This window comes from Rhopalosiphum maidis, chromosome 2, assembly GCF_003676215.2.
Source record: "Rhopalosiphum maidis isolate BTI-1 chromosome 2, ASM367621v3, whole genome shotgun sequence".
NCBI lineage: Eukaryota > Metazoa > Arthropoda > Insecta > Hemiptera > Aphididae > Rhopalosiphum > Rhopalosiphum maidis.
In genome coordinates, this window is record NC_040878.1 from 56300740 (window position 1) to 56322871 (window position 22132).

General features: G+C 24.7%; 1 protein-coding gene across 3 annotated transcripts in view; it reads left to right on the plus strand.

Annotated features, from left to right (window-relative positions):
* LOC113551328 (calcitonin gene-related peptide type 1 receptor-like) overlaps positions 1-22132 on the plus strand; it is a 61734-nt gene that overhangs the window by 18916 nt on the left and 20686 nt on the right. For all 3 annotated transcript variants that reach the window (XR_003405113.1, XM_026953507.1, XM_026953508.1), the window contains exon 3: positions 9444-9566. Coding sequence is in view for 2 of the 3 variants with exons in the window: in XM_026953507.1 (XP_026809308.1) it covers positions 9444-9566 (123 nt within the window). In the remaining variant the exon portion in view is untranslated. The remainder of the gene's footprint in view (positions 1-9443; positions 9567-22132) is intronic.

Sequence of the window (22132 nt, forward strand, 5' to 3'; positions counted from 1 at the left end):
TATAAGTAATGATTTTCATTTTACTTTTTATTCTTAGTTGAATATAATTGTACGTTGGAAAATATTATAATTATTATTTATAAAACTGGTACTGTCGGTGTTGCTGTAAAACAAAAACTTTTTGTGTTTTGTAGTCCACTTGAAAAGGATAGAAAAGTTTTCTTATTTCTACAAGCAACAATCGTCTGTTTGGATTGCAATAATGTAGTTATATATATATTGAAAATAATAAAATAAAAATTTGACTGATATTGTGAGGTTATGTCATGACACCCTACATTGCTGCTCTACCGCCAACAGAGTTGAAAAACTAACAACATTGTTGATTATCGGAAAAGTTATTGAAAACACATTGAGTTCATATAAAAAATAAAATATATAGTTTATATATAAATAAATAAACAATATCAAAATGTGTTAGTACACAATCACAGTACACAATGTTATACAGTCATAAACAACGATTTTAAAAGATTTAGTTCAAGATTGAAAATATAATATATTATTGATATGTTACTTTTAATACAATTTTTATTTACCTGTTCATAAAATCATTTTTTAATAATAAAAAAACTATTAGTTTTGTTAGTATCTTTTATATAGATTGCACTTCGGGTAACCTATATACTCTTCTGTATAAAAAATGCAAAGAAAAAGGATTCAATTAGTATTAAAAATAAATGTATTAAATTTGCGGTATAGCCGGTATATAATACAAATATGTAGTAGGTAATACATTTCGACGCTTTTATTTTCAGATAAAACTACTACATAAGTACGGAGATAAAATTCATACATCATGCGTACATATTTTAAATGCAATATCCATTATACTTGTAATGAATTCAGTTCGCGTGGTTATAATATTTTATGTTTGAAACAAATTTAATTCCATCAATGTTTTTTTTTACCTTAAAGGGTCATATTTTTGTAGTGAGCAAAAGTTGAATGTATTACTGCTAAAAATATATTCACAGTAAAATAATTATTATGGCGATAATAAAATGTTGGTGGTTTTTAGAATACTTTTACATTTTAACACTTGCTTTCACTTTGGTTATAAAGCAAGTATACTACCTACATATTTTATTTGCTAGTATTTATTAATAATTACATTTTTTTAGTCGAATAGGTATAATAAAATGTTTATAAAATTGAAAGTGTTTTTCAATTATGCTACTCTTTAAAAAATTATTTTCAACATTTTCCTTAGTAATTTAATTAATTATTGTGAATGCACAATCACTTCAACATATTACTACTTGACATACGTACCTAATTCATTTAAAATAATTGCTTGTTATTACCACGTGTTACATTGTGTTAGATTATATGCATTTAGTTTCATCTGTGTCACACGCGAGCGATTATAATATTGTGTATAAATTACTTAAATTTTCACTAATTTCTATATGTATATGTTCTATAGTTTTTTTTACAGAACGAAACTACTAAGAGTATATTATAATATATTTGTATTATAGTTATAGACATACAGAAGTATTTTTTCTTAGTTGACTAACTAATAATGTAAATAATATATTGAGTATATCTTACTATTATCAATCTACATTACATTATAATATGATTAGATTTTAATAAACTACTATTTAAATATTAAGTACTAGAAAATTATAAAAATATATGTGCCATTTTATAATTTACAAGTTAATTTAAAAACATGAGTACTTTTAAAATAATTTTTAACAAATTATACTTTTATATTACTGGTTGTTTATGAATATTTAAAAAATATTTATTATTTTATTAATATAATAATGAATGCAAAGTATTACAATTCTGGATTCCTCCTTAAATGCATAAAAATATATTTAAATGTATCGATTGTGTAATGTAATAATATACCCCCGGAAAATCTATTTTAGAGGACGCTGAATCCGCATATTGCGATGTCTCCATCTTACAATCGTAGCTACTATTCAACAAACCCGCATACAGAAGAACTAATGTTATGTTGTCAGTCTGAATTTAAGAGTGAATTGGCCATATAATGAAATTTAAAGGTGACAATATTATCTAGGGTATTTCAATGGTTTTTAATCGAAATTATTAAATTTTAATTTTAAGCATTGTAGAAGTTTTTAAAAATGTAGTATTTTACAAAGTTCTCATTTAATTCGCATTTTAACTTTAATACCATAATAAAAACCTATGAGATGTGCTCTAGATCAGAGGTTACTAAATGGTGGATGATGGACTAACCTTATCCGGCTCACAACCAAGGAATAGATTTTCTAAACTATGTTATTTGATGTTGAATTGAATAAAGTGTTCTTTAATTTTACTTTTACTTTTTTAGGAAAAATTTTCATTATATTTTTATGGCCTCAACAATTTTTAAGTTCCTAAAGTGACCCTACAAAAATATTTATTGGTAATCCCTGCCTTACATAATATTCTTACCTTTAAATTTGGTTATAGAATAATAAATTTACTCTAATATTATATTGCTAACGCCTAACAACACAAAATGTGTTGTGCTTATGTTTGTAATACTGGGATAATACATCATGCAAATGTAAGTTTGGTGTCCTCGATACCTTACTTATTTTCACTGTCAACTATTGTGAATTTTAAATTTATATTCTTATTGGAAGGTCGAATTCAAATTTCCTAGTTATTTTATGTTATAATCAGATAAATTATTATTTATTATAATTTTTTTTTCTAAAATTAATTATTCTAATATTTTTGTGCGTAAGCACTCATTTTTATATTATTAGTCACATATATTAAGGAAACTTATAGTTCATTGTGTGACGGTTAGTCAAAGTGACGAAGAGCATAGTGTAAATTATACGGACAATACGAATGGTGTACCTATAACTAAAAATATAATATGAAGGTAGTAGTATATTAAATTAAAAATAAATAAATGTCTAAAGCTTACCATCCAACAGTTGTTAACACGATTTATTAAAAAAAAGTAATACTAAATAAATAAATCTAATAATATATTAAAGAAAAAAGTAGTTAAATTAAATTAAATTGTATAATATACATTAATAACGTTTTTATGTGTTCTTCGTGTAAACCATTAAAACTATATAAATTAGTGAAGATAACACTAAAAAAAATAAATAAAACCAGTGCACTAAATCTTATAATTTCAAATTATTTGTCTTAATTTTTGTAACAGAACAGTATTAAAAAAAAATACTATTTTTAATATAATATAATTGTATACTAGCCATATTTATTTACACATTTTAATAATATAATTTAATCGTATACTCTATAGCGTTTGCTACGCGTCTTAATAAAACGATAAATAATTTTTTTATGCTTATACATTTGATGGTAATCAGCAGCGTATATTATACATATTAAGCAAACATTTGCTGATATTCTGTACTTTTGTATTTACTAAGCTTATACCATATAATTCAAAATGTTATGATTATATACGAAAATAAACTCCACCACTCCAATATTTGCGTGTTTGTATTTCTGTTTTTATCGGTTGTACTATTTATGTTTGAAACGATTTTAGAGGTTATACATAATATTGTCTAGTCGTCTAAAAATTATAGTTAAACACTTAAGAACGACTGATGCCAACGACGGAAGCGCGTTTTATGTCTGAAAATATACAATCCGTCCTATTCGTCCTAAATATACAATATTACAACATATTTTGATGCACTCGTTTTAAATAAAGATAATTGTTATTTAAATGGGATCACTGAACATTTTCATCGTAACCAAATTACTCGTCGTACATTGTACTGTTCACAGAGGGATGCTAACGAGTTAACGTCTTAATCCGTTTCAACATAGGTATCTGATTAATCACAAGTTCATTTTTTTTTAGCGGAACGGCACGATTACACGTTTGATACTACATGTTTGCGCACATAACACTAGATTTTAGTGTTTTACCTGTTAACTGACAAATCGTTTGCAACGTACAACTATTAAATATCATTATTTATATCTATAAAACAACACTATAACTTATAGTACTTAATGTAGGACAATGATACACTTACTATAAACATTTCCATAAGATATACCGATATACGTATTAATTGAATCGAGTAACATCAAGAAATAATTTTTGTCTGTGATAATTTGGCTACGTTTTAATTTATTATGCCTATTTTAGTTGAACGTATGATGTTAACGAGACACTATTTGACAGTACTTTAAAGTTATTTTACTTCATGCGGGAAGGAAAATGTTTGAAAACAATCCTACAAAGCGTTTAAACACTATCATTTAAGCACTACGTAAGGTCTTGAATTTTGGTTGTCTTTTGCTATACTTTATGTACAAAAACGAGTTCTATACGTTAGGGTAATTTAAACACAGGTATTAAAAATTCGTGAACGCAATTGAGTTGTACATTTGTGTACAAATAAATCGAAAAAAAAACAAATGTACGCAAACGGGTATCGCTTGGCAACACGATTACATTATAAACATGTCAACGCTATACCTATAGAATAGTCGACCGAGAAAAGACGTGACGGAATCGGTCGGAAACTCACTGTTAAGTAGCGTCTGATAAGGAAAATCAGAGTATAATATACACCCGTGTCGGTTGGATCCACTTAATCTATGGAAGAAACCTTCAATAAACACCAGTGACATCATTTATTACGCGCGATATTTCAATTAAGTCTATTCTAATTACTTTATTAGTTGTCTAAAAATTCTGAATAGTTTTCGACATCGTTTTTCTCGTGCGTATACTCTGTGATTACAATTATTTTTCACTGCGGCAGTACCGATCTTACAGCATCCATTCATATTCCATTACAGGGCTTGTCTCACACCATATACTACACCATACGTTCAGGCAATTAGGATTACCATCCCAACTTCAATAACAATAACATTAACCCTTATTCGCCTCCTCTCGCGCGCCACCGTCTCAGCTATACTTGTGATTTGGGGAGAATATCGGATTACCCCCCCCCCCTTCCCCACACAACACATCCAGTTGACGTTAAATGCATGTGCAGAACAAACTAAGCCTCGGGGCGGTGTAAACTTTGTGCCACGAACACTCCTCAGGTAAACACTAAAAACAACCGTTCTAACTAAGCTATTGTTTCGAACCGATTTCGCACTTACGTGAGGCGAAACCTTGCCACCCACTATATATATGTGTGTGTACATTATATACATTTAAACCTATTAAATACAAAAATAGATTCTACGGTTGCGCCTTCACATATACGCGCCTCATCGAATGTTTGTCTCGATAACAGTACACATATAGCATTATAATATTATACTACGTCATATGCTAATTTCAAATTCAAAGTCTGGAACAGACAAGAACAGACTGTTGTTGTCATGTAAATAGCCGTACTCAGTGCATGTATAGCTTAAAGTTTAACCGTCAAATATAATGTATTAATGGGGCGTGCAATTACGTATTGTTATCAAGATTCGTTAAAGCCGTGTCGTTATACTAAACATGTTATATAAAAGCGCTTTGAAAGTTGTGAAAATTGTACGCTTTTAATTGGCACGCCTAAATTAATAATTATGATATACATGTTTTTATTAGAATATATTATATCTACTCATGTCAACGATGTGCGGACGTAATGAGTGTGTTACTATCATAACTGTTGCAACTTAATAAGCATAATTTATGAACAAATAAAAATTATTATTTGCTATGTTTAAAAAAATCACTTAATACTGGTATCTTGTGTTATTTTTTTTTATATGTATATGCAAAATTAATATATTATACTGTATATTGATTATTATTATATAAACCTATCGAAGTCATATTAGAAAGTTTTATTTTATAATATGTAATTTTATGATTTTTAGTTGTCCTAGAACGATTTAGGTTTATAAAATATAAAAAATTTAATTCGACCATAATTATTTATTGTTTTTAATAACAATCGTTTTATTATGAGTTAATTACCATTTAAAGTGTACCTATGTAATTATTTTTTGGATTATTTGCTAATTTTTACTAAATTATTATTATTATAAAACTATACGAAGCGTTTAGTTTTTTTTACATGTCATATTGATGGGAAAAGTTTTAGTTACCGCAGACGCAGAAAATTACATTTTTTTCAATTTACTTTGGAAAATATCGTAAATTATGAAAAATGGCTTAGGTAAACCGCCAGGTAAACACTTAGCCAATATTTTATCATTTTTTGATTGGCACGAGTAAAAGAAAAGTTTTTTGAGTTCACTGAAAATTTAAAAGCGTTTTAGTATAACATACTTAAACTCAGAAAATCTAGTTTAAGGCACATTACATTTTCATAATATAATTGAAATCTATTAGAATAATTTCTGCATTATAATGGAATCATGTCTCTTTAATGATATTTTAATTTTGATTGGTAAGAATTTATTTGAGTATGATTATAATAATATATATATTATTACCAAATAACTGCAAATTTAAAAACTTTTAATGTGTATAAGAATAGTTAAAATAAAAATGGCTTTAGAATTCAGCTAAATTAATTAAGAATTATTTTTTTTTTCAAATTATGTATTAAGTATTAGTTTTCTATCGATTATAAAAACTGCTATATCTATACATTGTTCAGTTTTGGAAGCTTCATTCATTATATTATATGTCCTGATTGAAAAAGTATTTGAGTTGAGTTTAAAGAATAGGTATTTGAAAATTACTGAAATAGTTTCAATTTTTTTTTGTTTGTAGAAAATTTTGTATTTTTAAGGGGGTAGGATAATAGTATGCCTACTTTATTATCTTAAAAAATAATTTGTATTTACTGATATTCTGTTTGATGTAATATAGCAGGGGCGGACAACGGTCGATCGCAAACGATTTCAAAGTCGATCGTGTCAGAATTTATTTTTAGACTACGCACAAAGTTTGTTTCTTAATAATTATATATACTTAATAATAAAAAAAACCTTTTTATGGAAGTCGATCCTCAAAAGTGAAGTATATTTCTAGTAGATCGCGGCCAAAAAAAGTTTGGCCACCCCTGTGATATAGTATAGGTATTAATATATGTGTTATTAAAAATTATAAGATTATATAAAATACTTAAAAAAATCTTGATATCTATAAAGTTCATATCCAGTCATTTAATTTTAAATAGTCTCTTTATACTCTAGGTAGTAAATGTTAGTACATTATAAATACAATTGAATTGGCTTAGAAAGACATTATGCAGTGTTTAAAAAGGTCCATTGATAAGGAAAGAATGTTTGTAATTTGTGTGACCCAAAGCAATCCTATCTTTTTTTTAATTCGTGAATATTCGACCGTTTAAAAGACTCCAAAAACAAGATACCGTTTTCCTCCAAAAAAATAAAAATAATTCTTGACCTTTTTCCTCCACTTTCCGTTTTTCACCAATAAATAAAATAATAAAACTGTCGTTCGTTGTCAGAATGTTAAATTAAAAATAAATGAACAAATTTAATATTTCAAGTATAATTATTAGGGCTCGGGACTTAAAGAATGTGTTTAATTTTTTTAGATTGACTTAAAGTGTAGCAGAATGTTGTTTGTCATGTTACAACATGTTCAATTATGAAATTAAAAAAATTTTTTTTGCTTTTTTCAACGATTTTTTAAAAAAGATGCTTATTTCCAGTTGTTCTGATTATTTTAGCTTTTTTGATCGGTTTTCTACTTTTTATAGTTTTTTTAGAAGATACCTCGGAAAATCTATAAACAATAAGGCAAAATGTCTCGAAAATGAAGTTTGATTTTTTCATAATATAAAGATTTATTTATTTTTTTTGATTTTTTAGTTAGAAACTTTTCCTAATCATTTTGTTTCAATTTTTTTTGTTATCTTTAATTATATTATTTTTAGCACAGCTACAAATTATGTCTAGTACCACCTACTTTATCACGTAAACATTTTTTTGATTAAATATTTTAGCTCAATTTTAAGTTTTTTAAATGCTTATTTTAGTGCTTATAATGATGTTTTAAAGCGCTTTTTTAAGCACTTATTTTAATGATTTTAAGTGTTATAAGTCCCGAGCCCTGATAATACACCGTACGCGCCGAACTTGGTGGGTAGTTAAAGAGAGAATGAATATAATAAAAAAGTGCGTATACGTCGATAAAGTTACATAAATCAATAAATAAAATAATGATAAAAAATAAGATAATAGTAAGTGGTTGGTGATAACGCAACCAGACAATATGTAACATATTATAAGATATAAAATATAAAATATAATAAAATCACTACAGTATATAATATTATATTTTATATAATTATAGGACATTTTAGTAACAAACGTATACCTGTTTAAAAAGTAAAAATTATTTATTTAATTATTTATTAATAATTATTTTACTTCTTATAATTACATACCTAGAAATGAAGCGACCAGAATTTTTTATAGTACGGAACGCAACACTACAACATCATAGATTAAATATACTAGTAATGATTGTCATAGTTTATAATAATAATTAGTAATTAATTAATAAATTATATTATAAAAATAATATAATATTAATAATCCAAAATAGTTCAAATAATTATTTAATATTTTTCAAGAAACAAGCTTGTTGTTAATTATTATTCATTGTACATAACTATTAGTACGATTAACACTATATATTATATGTAATACCAAAGGATCTTTTTATTTTAATAAAGGTTTTTGATTAGAATTTAGAATCTGTTTGGTTGCAGCGGACTTGGAGTACTTTTTAGCTGTGTATACTTGTGTCATATTGCTATAATATTATTACTCTCTATTGTATTTTAAAAAATTTTTATACCATATTATACATACAAATTTGTAAATTGCACTTCTGCAATATATTTTTTATGGTTTTTACATCGTTAATATATCTGTAACATAATATAATATATAATATGATCTTCATACATTGATTTTATTTATATTTTATCGTGTATTATATTAATTAATATAAATTAGAGAAATAGCGTACACAAAATGTACATAAATTACAGCTTTTAGTTAATTCTACCGTAGAAGGATTTACAATAAACAGTGATAAAGAAATATACACGCGTGTACACTTAAAAGTGAAATACCTTTTTAATGTATAATTAAGCTACATAAAAAAAATTATTTAATTATGTGAAAATTTTAAATGGCACTTAGAAAGTCCGTATATTTTTATCTTGTTTTTCATGCAACAATAGGAATTAAATATTCTATTATCATATTGTACCGAAGAAGTTTAATATGTTTGATCATAATTTTATATTAGGTAATAATAATTGTATAGGTTGTTTTTTCAACTAAAAACAATAATTTGTTAAATTAATTATCCATTAACGAAAAATAAAAAATATGTTAAAAGTAAACAATGATTCACTTTGTTTATAAATAAAATAGTTGATTTTATTTATGAAAATTTTTATTAATTTAAATTTATTATATATTATATGTACCTAATAATAGAACTGCATTTATAGTTTTTAAAATCTTTTATTGTTTTATAGTATCTGACAGTAATGCCTGGTGTCCCGGAGAATTTGATGGCTGGACGTGTATTAACCGGACAAAGGCTGGCGAAGTAGCCAAATTTCCATGTCCTTATTTTATTTTGGGGTTTGATACAAAACGTACGTATACATTTTATTACCCATAAAATCAATTTTTGTACAATATATTATAGCTTGTAACATGTTTTGTGCGATTATTTGTACTAAGTTTTATATGCCTAATTTTTTGAATATTACACGCAATTTTATAGGAAGCATTTAGTTTTGCTGTTAAATAATATAGGTATTAAACCTTGAAAAATAATCAAATTCAATTTTAATAATAGGCCCGTTATAGTTAACTACTGGAACGTGGTGTATATAAATTTGTTGCAACGAACTATTTAATACTTGTATGTTGTTTGGATAAAAGCTACTTTAACTATGCGCATTACATTAGCACTGTAAAACGGTCTATTATTATACTATATGCGTGCACAGATATTTTAATAACTGATAGTGGCGTGGCTCGAGGTCATGAACTCCATATACTTCGTCATGATAAACATTTTTGTCCGCCGCGGAACAATGGTTTATCATACAGGATTATATACGTTGGTGTACGTTTTATGGTCAATTTATTGGACTCGCAAGTTTATCTTTACCTATCCCAGTTAATACAAACCAATAAGTTTTCAGATGGGTATTGACGTCACATTTTGTTTGTGAACTGGCGGTGGGTAGGCTGCGGGTTATTTTTTTCCCTATATTTGTTTACGAAACCTTAAAAAGACCGCAGAAAGGGGGAAAAAATAAATAGACATGATCTGATTAATGAGTTATTTCGCGCGATTGATTCATCGGCACTCAAAGGCTAAAAAGAGGAAACTTTTATACCCAGTGGAACGTCTTATACTATTTGGATGATTTTACACGTTTCTCGAAAACCGTAACGTTGCATTTATGGCTACAATACTGGTTAGTCGTTATTTTCCAAGTTTTACGAGATAAGTAGATAACCTAAGGTGTTAGGTTACGAGAAACAAAAGCCGTTTTATTGTGTCTTATAGAATATTATTTTGTCTTACCTTTATGAAATTTTTTATTCATATTCGTCCACATTGAAAATCAAGAATCGCACAGAATAACAAGGTGGGGATGTCGAAAAACTCCACTAACAAGCGATCAGTTACTGTTGGAGTTTTTTTTTTTTTTTTGTTATACCTATAGTAATTTTCAGTATTGTGAGGTTTTATTTTACTATAACTGGTGTGTCGTGAAATATTACTATCCAATTATATCATTCCTCCTTTTTTCACCTTGGCGGGTTACAAAATATATAAGATATCCGTTTATAAGACTGTGATGTGCATACGTAGAGCCTGATAAACTCATTTAGAGATACTGAGTCACGCGTATATTTTTTCATAAGCTTTAATTTTTACACGAATAAAATATAACTTACATTAATAATAAATATGATTACATTTTAGGAGAGGACTAGGCCTTTCCGCGAGACAACACTTCTAGCTTCACTATAATGATGATAGGTATTTGTATGATGTTTTCTATTTCGGTTGTCCTCGTCTAAAATAGTATAACTTCATTATATACACAGTCACAAATAGATACAACAATAAACATTATAGTATCATAGCTGATATCATTACGTTGATGGCACATGCAATTAAGTGTTCCTTTTATAATATTAATTACATGTATATTAGTGTACATTGTAAAATATGCAGTGTTCATCATATTTCTATCTGTCGTTTGAAAATTACCTTAGATGAAATTTGGGTTTTCTGTTTTGATGGAATTAATTTGTTTTACTTTTACCATTAGTTAGTTTTCGTTAGTAATTTTAAAACTATTCTACAATATCTTTAGAATATATACACATGACATAATAACATATTCAAGTGAGTATATATTTCTCATAGGTTTTCATCTCTCACGTATGGTCTTACATAAAATGTATTTTTAAATTTTAAACATAATCTAGATATTACTAGATATTTTAAACCATAAAATCAATTTATTAGATAACCAAAGAAGTTTAAACTTATTTTAATTATTAATAAAAATATGTCCTTAAATTATAAATACTAAATGATTTAATATATATTTTTTTAATGTTTATTTGCTTTTATTACATTATATTTAAATGAATTCAATTTTACAAATTATAAATACAAAAAAAGTTTCAAATCTATTTTTAATTAAAGAAGCGATATTTTGCATTATTATTAATAAGTGGTTTTTGTTATATTATAATATATAACATTAAATAACTTGTTATACAAAAGCATACCTATTTATAATATAAATATTCGAATTCGTTGACAAAAAAAAAAGTCGAAATGGGCAATCAGAGTACTCATTTTAAATGAATAAAATCAATATTTCAATTCCAACTCCTGTAGTTTATAATCCTTTAAATCATAACATAGAACATGTAATTCATAATCCATAAAAAAATGTAACATGTTGGATATACTTCATTGGCTATTTAAACATTTTTTTTTTTTTTAGGAGTTCTTTATAATTTTATTTTAATGTATTAAAATAATTATTTAAACATTATATAATTAAATTAATATTTGATGTCATATTTATATCTAAAATTATATTATATTATATTTAAATTATGTATTTAGCTTATTGTTTATACATTTAATATTTTAAAACTAGCTATTTTAGTCAATTCATAATTATTATAATAATACTGTTAGTTATTTATATAATAACGACAATATTTTAAAAATTAAATCGTTAATTTAAATTTTTTCTTTACAAGTATTTTCGTATTATATTATAATAAGAATATATTAAAATTAGAATTTTTGTCATAAATATTTTAATGTATCTATTTAAAGTACATGTGAATTAAAATTCAATATTTATTTTTATTTTAACGGTAAACCAAATACAATAGAGTTTCGAAAAAATTTTTTTTCTGTATTTCAAGATTTAAAAAAAATAATTACCATTCGTACATTTAACAATGTACATTTATTTATTTATGTATATTTATTTTATCATATTATTATTATAATTGCACATTGTGCATAATGCACATAAATTTTATTTTTATTTATTTAAAACATTTTAATTTTTGTCTATTATATATTTTTAATTATTATTTGATTATCCGTACTTTTCATCGGTACTAATAAGTGTAGATAATCGACGCTCGACTGCAGTTTAATATTTATATTTATGCATTAATATTTAAATAATTTAATTTAAACTTTATTTTTACTGTGTGTAATAGGTACTATAATGCTAGAATGTTATTTAGTGATATGTAAAGTTGGTCATATGTAAATACGTCCAAATAGTTTATTTGAATTTTATCGACAAGTGCAAGACAAATATAAAGGTATCGAATTAAATTGGACAGGTAAATGTCTCAATAAGTTAGATGACGGGTAAGAATTAATGAATGAACTATAAACAATTCTGAGTACAAATGATAGGCGATGAGTGAACCATTAATATTCTTCAAATTGAGGTTTTAGTATTGTGACTCGACAAAGTGCAAACCATACCAATGATTTGTAAAGTGTGCGGTGAGGGGGAGTTGTAAGAAGGTTTAAGGTGAAGACAACGTACTTTATGTGAAAACACAAGATCAAACACGATCATGATATTAGTGTCGAGCCGACAAATAAAAGCCATGGCAATAACTTTTCGATCGATTTTTCGAAAGACATAGTTTCCAACTATATCTTGTAGGTATCAAAACGGACAAAACGAATAAACGATTTTTAATACTGCCATACTAGTATGACATATGCATTACACTTTCGTTGATTTATTATTAATATGTTGCTTTTTATACTTACATTATAAATAAATACGCTGGACCATAATCAATACATATTTGCATAATGTAATATTATCTACATCCACAGTTTTAATTATTTTCATAAAAATTTGTCAAAAATATCTTATTGAAATAACTAATATTATTTTTAATAAGATATATACGGTGTTTTTGTGTAAAATAAGAATTGTTTAAAGATTTAACATGCATGTTTTATTATACAATTTAAATTAAAAATCACAAATAAGTATATTTATTAACATTGAGTAGATTATGCTATATGGGTTTAATATATTTTACAAGCAATACATTTTATATATTAATTTACTGACATGTATGCCATAAAAATAAAATAATAAAATAAATTGAGGAGATACCTATATCGTTATAATGATTGGGCTGATATTCGTCAACTACAATATTTTCCAACAAAAAGTAGGTTATAATAATTATATTCATGCTCAAAAATCCAAAATTTATCAAGGTTATTTATTCGCTGTTACAAGTATATATTTAGGAAGAAAACGGGACTAAAGGTAGGTATAGGTACCTAAAAATAATAATATAATATGCTCTCTTAAGACAAACATGTTTTTCTCCAATTAGGGTAAAACACGAAACCCTTAACCATAAATTAAATATGCAACGAACCAACGAGTAATGACAGTAGAGAGGAATGAGATTTAAAAAATAACTATGTTGTACATTATGGCTTGCATCCCCATAACAGTTCTATGTGTATATTATAGAATAACCATTATTTATTTAATAATTATATTATAATATAATTTGTAGAAAGGTTTAACAAACAATATTGTACTATGGGCGTGATATTTTTAGAAAACATAATACAGGTATACAGTATAATAGCCAATCAACAATCACCTTATTATTAATGTAATTGTAATTTATTTATATTATAAGCTTTAACGCTATTATTCATAAAAATACATGATAGCGTTATTAAGTTTATTCAAAATAATAGTTTTTATTACAGACAGTTGTTCATTGACTATCAGAGTTTAAATCCGAGGAATAATTAATATCATGGTCATCTATGTATTAAAAAATCTATGCATTAAATATGTACATTTTTTCGTATAACATATATATAGTTTTTATCTAAATAAAAATTGTAAATTTTATTTTATTTTTTTATACATCTCTAAAATTGTTGTTCTCTAGATTTTTTGCCAAGTAAATAATAGTTTACTAATACAAATTGGGTTTATTATAATTTATAATTTATTTTAATGGCATGAAATAATACCGAAAAACTAAATCAGAAGACTTGAAATTGCTTTTTACCAAAATATATGAAACATCATATATTATTACCTTTTGTTATGAAGATTTTATTTACTATATTTGCATAACTGTATTTTATGCTGTATAATTCTTATTAACCAATCTATTTTGTCTAAACATTTTAAAAACGTTATCTATGTTTATTTTTTTTTTTTGTAGCCAAATTATTTAAATTATATTATATAAGTTGAATATAATTATTCATACAATAATCCGTAAAATTTAAAATTTAAATAATAACATAACGAAATATTTTAATAATTATTATCTTGAAGTAGTGAACCATCTAAACATTATCCTTGCTATTTTTTTTTTAATATTACATATTTTTTAATGTTAAAATAATTATTTTTAAGATTTTATTTGATCATAATTCATAACTGTCTTAAACGTTAATTTATAAATAATAACTAACGTTCATGTCATTGGACGATGTTCATGTTACTCTGATCTTATCATATTTTAAGTTTTGTAATTAAAACTACATTGTTACTTCGACAATAACTACAAAAAAGATTTGTTTTGTATAGCAACAAAATCTTAACTTATTCCATTCATTTTATAAACATAATAGCATTAATTTGTTTAATATAACATGTGTTAAAATAAAATACTTACTTTGTATATAATATTATTTAATATTCTAACTCACAAAATAAATAACCTTCTTTTTTATTTTCAATTTAAAAATACCAATAAATATTTGGTAATTATTTTTTCATATTATGTAAAATCAATGATTTTCACTACATAAAATAATAAAATTATTATAAAAGTTTGTTTATTGTGAAAGTTATGTTTTAGTTCGAGGGATTTTATAATGCACTTTTTCAAATCATTAAATATTCATAAATCATCAAAAATAAACATATTTATTTTAACACGAAAAACAAATTGATTAAAATTAGAATACTATATTATATTATTAATATTCATAGTGATTTATAAGTTATTAAAACACTTTTATAAAAGTAAATAAATTTCATTTCGTACTTTTTTAAAGAATGTTTTTAATCGTTATAATTACACATAATAATATAATGCTAGTCTATACTATATATATCTGCTATATCATTCATTTAAATATATTTGTAATATGTTAATTTTTTTGAATTGAATATCTTTTATTTCCTAATTATATAACATACACGATACGCTTAATATTGGTCAAAACGTTTTATGTATTAAGCAATTAAAAAATAATTATCAAAATTGTTGATTTAAGGCTCATGTGACTAACAATAATTATGTATTATAGGTCCAAATCTCTGGTTGTTTAATTTTAAATAGTGTATGTGTCGCCTATCATCATAATATATCGATGTACGAGTATAGAGTCTACGTATACTCCTATCCCTTTACTATATTATATTATTAATAAATAAATGCTATTAAAAAGTATTGCAAGTGATGGAATTCTATTATTTAATTCTTATTATCTCTCTTTTTATAACAATAATAATAATAATAATATAATTGTGTTTATTGAATAAATAATACTTAATCGTAATTGTTTTCAAACAAATTTATATTATAAAAATATCTATGAAAATAATAAATTATGAATTGTACAATGTACATGTTTATTGTATTATAAAGTACCTAGCTATATTATGTGTAGGTGTACTAAGATTACAAAAACATTTCTCTAACACGAGATTTAACCCTCAGAGTATTGTGGTCTGAACTTGACTTGATTTTATTATTGAAGATTAATAAGAAAATGGTTTCAAGTAATTAACATAAATTACTATTGTAGTTCGTGACGTCGTGTTCTAGTGTACATTAAATATCGTGTTATTTGAGTCTACAAGTACATAAACGCCGCAGACGGTGCTGCTTCACAACAATAAATTTATTAAAATAGCATATTATTTGTATTTAAGTAGCCGCTTTACGTCATATTAGAGTTAGGACCGTATACACATTGTGTATTTTATTTATATTCTTTATTAATCAATATTAAATAGAATAAATTTGATATTTATATGAATATTTAAAATTAGCTATTTATTTGGTATTTGTATAAGAAATAGTTGCATTTATTCAATGTTTAAAACTTATTACTTATTTAATGACTTAAATTGTTATAGTAGCTTGAAAAATATTATGTACTAATAAGTTAAAAACTATTTACATTCTGCTTAAAATATTTTGTTATTTATATTAGTGTATCTTCAAGGTTTATTTGTTATTAATCTACTTTCTTGAAAATAGCTTGGAGGTTATATGAATTTTAGAAGTGAATATGAATATTTATTGGCTTCGGTAGAAATAAAAGTCGGGTGATTCAAAATTTCCCAAGAGATATCTGTTGCTCTAAAAGTCTTGAATAAAATCTTCGGATTGGGAATACTTCTAAAAAATTGCATCAATCGCATATATTTTTCAGTAAAATTTAATAGATAGAAAATATCATATGGAAAATGCTATCAGAGTTCTTTTACGTTTTAAAATATAAAATAGGAATCATTTTCAGTTATTAATTATTAATTCTTATCTAAGTATAACCTATTACTTATTACTTATTATATTAAATACTATTATTATTAATTTTCATCTTAAAATCGATAAATTATATAGTAGAGATATTAGTTATAATGTAACAATGTTGGTAAACAGAAAAATGTATTTAAGTTTTTGATTAGTACCAGAAATATAATTTATAGTTAGTTATAGAATCAGTTTTTCTAAACAGTCAAACTAAAAACAGATTATATGATTGGTGTTTTACTTAAGCATTATATATATGATATTATTTAAAATATTAGTTATTAAAATATTTTTAGTAGTTTTTATTGATTTTGTCACGGATAAATTTGTATTATTTAAATAATTATCTACTAAGTATTGTACTGTCAAGTAGTTGATACTTGTGTTTTATATAACTATTTATACAGATTTTTAATCCACTACGTTTTCAAAAAATTATTTATTCAGTTACTTTGCAAAAAATTATTATCCAAATTATAAGATTAAATATTTATTTAATTTTCGTAAACCATAAAATAAAGTATTCAGTTATTTTTTATGATTTTTTTTATATGAACCAACTGTAGGTTTTTATAGAATCAAAACACCCTTCTACAAACATGATTATATTATAAACATAATCAACCCAAACCCACTGTACAGAAGTTAAACTTACGAATTTAACATTTACAAAATTTCGCAAAATATTTTGATTTATTTTGTAACCCGCTGTTTATACATAAAAATGTCGTTTTAATTAACAAAATTAAATGTTTCCACATTAATAGTTATTTATTTCGTTAATATTAATTTAACATATAATATTTACAAAGAAAAAATGTTTTTTTTTTTATTAGTTGCAAAATACAATATTTTTTTATCTTTTAAATAAGTTTTATTAATATTATTTAACGAAATGAAAAAAAAAATATTATGTTAGTGATAATTTATTTTAATTAAAATGCAATATGTACATAATTTAACTACATTTGTTTATACATTTCTAAGTCGAATGAATATTATATTTATAGTTGTTATTATGTTATGTTGAAAAAGTATTACTTTATCGTGTTCGTTGTATTTAAAATAGTCAGATTAGATTTTATTATAACAAAATGGAAATTAATCTATTAAAATTAACATTTATTAGTAATTCGTTTATAATAAACAGATTTTGTTTTTTTTCAATATTTTCAATTTTCGTAAATCTTTAAGCCTTTGCTATACAGCATTTTATTAAATTGTAATCTATATTTTTGGAAGAATTTCTATTTCTAGTAAAATAAATAACAGTTAAAATGAAACTATTATACTTCACATTTACACCATTAAAAATAAGTATTGTCAGACTAGTTATCATGAAGGAATTAAGATAAATCGTATTTAACAATACTTACTGTAGAAGTGAATGTTTTTAAATTTTCTATAGTGTTTTTGAAATCGTAAGCTATCGGCGTGTATATGCATGGTCTAGGATTCGGCTAATAGATTTTAGTCCCTGAGGTACACCCAAAGTTCAATTGTTGCAGGCATTGGTGGATCGCAAAACTATTACCTAGATTAGAAGATTTGTGCAAAAATAATAAATGAAAAGTAGAAAACATGAAATTGCATTGGATACTATTTTACGTGTATTATTAATTATGAAGAAGACTGCCATAACGGTAATATACATACGTATATATAATTGATTTTGGCATTTTGCTTGTATAAACGATAAAAATATCAATTTATAGACGAAGTCCTACGACATAAGGTAATCGCACACATCTGCAATGTAAGATGCATCATAAATGTAATTAAATTAAATTGTTGCTTCTGTACCACTCGTTTGTTAGTATTGTTACATTTATCGTCGTACTTAAGCTGTACTTTGGTGAACGAATCGGAATCGTCCAGAGTGTATTAGCCGTTGTAACGTGTACCTCGGGTCGCCGATGTTATAACTATAATTATTAAGACCGGCAGAGAAGAACGTGCACGCGTCAAGTTAATTTGTTCAAAACTCGGAAGACCCACGAGTCCCGCGCGAAACCGCTAAGTCGGCTTGTAGAAACGAAATTCCACAAACATTACAATAGCCGCTATAATAAATGATATCGCTGTCATATTACTCGTATATATCTGCACCGAATACGCCGTGTGATCTTTGAAAAACGACGGAGTGATAAACGTGTTAACATTATGAAACACAATATTTGATTAATATTCGAGTCGTGCGCGTGAAAATGTAATATAACATAGTATATTAAAATATTATAATGCACATCACGCGAATTTAATATTTTAAAAGGTCTCTTTTATAATATTTTTCATAATAGTACAATCAAAACCATCGTGGCGTTGTCGTGTGCAGGTTATGTTTTTGTGGTTATGAGGTTAGAGAGATCATATAATTCAATGAAAATAAAATAAAATTTAAATTTGAATAATGACATTATTTTACTCTTCGTTGTTATAGTGAAATTCAACTGGATGCTTTTTCTGAAACATAAAATAAAAAAAATCCTTTTTCTTTGTACAAAAGTTAAAAAGTTAACTAAAAATATTTTATTTATGTGCAGCGACTGGGTTTATACCTTAAGCCCCTGTCGTATCCCCCTACAAGAACTGTATTTAACATGATTATATCGTAATGTGTATTATTGTATGTTAAAAAATACATTTTTGATTTATCTCGAAAGAAAATGAATCAGGTGGGTCGTATCCAGGGAATAGAAGCGTAGGTAGTCTATCATACATATTTTATTTATATGTGGCTTTATCATTTGTGGTAGGTACTTACATGAATGAAATTACAATTTGATTGATCTATTGAAAAGACATGACACCTTTATACTTTTACTTACTACGTATTCATATATTGAATAAGTAAATATTAAATTTAGACAAACACGCCATAATATAAAAACACTAGACAAGTATCTAGGATTACATATTTGATCTCATTGGCTGCTATATAAAATAAAATATATAGGTGCTACGTATAAACTCATTTTGTAATCGAATACCACTCAATTTCAAATAAGTCTCCATCCCCATCAACTATTGTTTTACCGATGTTTTTCCATACATTAATTTAAAGACCAAAAAAAAGAAAAAACTTACGTATACAATTATATTAAGTATATAATATTAAAATATGACTTTTAGTTGTTTATTAAAAGTATTATTTTAATCTCAAGAATGACTATGAAACAGTAAATTAATATACATATATAATGCATGTATTTTTCCTGACAAAAGATAACTCTCGAATCAACATCTATAAGTATATCATATTTTCATTATCCACAACAATATTGTGTTTGAATAATACACTTTTTAATTTGGGTTAGTGGTGTTTTTATTATACAACAATTTATTATTATTAGTGATTTAATAAATATTAATACAGACTTTTAATATCTGACATAACTTGCTAAATCTGTGGTAGTAATATTAAAAATACTTAATCAGGGGTAAAATTAAAAAATTAGAAAACAATTCTAATTTTTACACAAAATTAGATTTTATTGTTCTGTTATAATTAAAAATTAAATAACTAAAGAGACTTGGATTTTTCACAAAAGCATTCTCTAGGTAATATGAACATTTAAAAATATTTTTTGTCTTTTTGTGCTGTTTTAGTCATTTGAAATGGTGTACTTATTTAGTTTTTTTTTCGGTTTATATAAAATCATATTTTTGTTCGCGAATAAATATAAACTTAATAATTGAATACATGATTTCTTATAAGTTGTTTTTATACAAATTAAAAAACATCAAAAACTATAGTCATAATTATTAGAGCACAGATTTGTATGCATTTGCTTCACCTGCAAAATTTATTTCATGATATAACTATTTAAAAAATGAAACTTTTTTAGTGCATATTTTTGCATATTATGACATTTTTATATTTTATGGACTTATTTTACAATTTTAATTGCATATTTAATCTTTTAGGGCATATATTATTATAGCATATATACTATTGTCTATTATAATTTAAGAAAAAAAAATTATATTTTTGCAGTTTAGATTAATATCAAAATAAATTAATAACCATACTTGTACTTGTAGGTATAAACGGTTTTCTCAACTATGAACTTGGATCAATAATAGAGCAATAAAAAAAGTGTACCAAGATAAATTTTAAATAATTTTATAGATTTTTTAAAATATATTGTATTAAACTATTAATTAAATGTTCAAAAAATACATTATTTTTTTTAAAATTTTTTTTATTCATATTTTTATTTTTCATGCATATTTTAAAGTTTTAGTGCATATAATTATGCATATTTTATAGTATAAAAATAAATTATTAAAAATATGCGATAAAATATGCTTTGAAATATAGTTAGACTAATTGTTCGCTCTTATTATTATTTTTCATTGATGATGATTTATTATGGAATTCAAATTTAATATACCCCTGATACTGACCTACTCAATAACAAGATATATTTAATATGTATCTATTTTAATAAGCACAGCAGAGCAAATTATATTTATATTTTTTTTTCTGTATACATTATACATTATATCATTCTAAATTTATTAAAGAGTATTTGACTATTCTAAAAAACAATGATATTATTATTGTTTATTATACAAAAAAAAAATAGTAATAATAACGATAACCTAAATAAATATTACGTTGTATGGAGATATAAAATATTATGTACAAAAAAAAAAAATTCAAAGGATACACCTTTTTTATAAACGTCGTAGCACTAATGTTATTATATTTTTAACTTTTGTAAATTTTTGCAGTATTTTATGAAATTCATACCTTCACAATATTTGAAGGGCTTTATATATATATAACCTCTAGTCTTATCCGTAGTGACTTTTAGTATTTTGAAGTACGTGTCTATACTCGAGTAAACAATAGAGCATGGTTAAGATTTATACTTAACTAAATTCAAAAGATATTCATAAATTATTATTTGTTCTATATAGTTTTTAGGCAACGAGTATTCAATAAAATACGTTATAGCTGTATTTTTTCATGGTCAAAGGACCTCCTCGCGAAGTAAAAATTTTATCACACCACTATCCTTCCCGAAGTTTTTTTATTACGTTAACTATCCATTACTATCCGTAT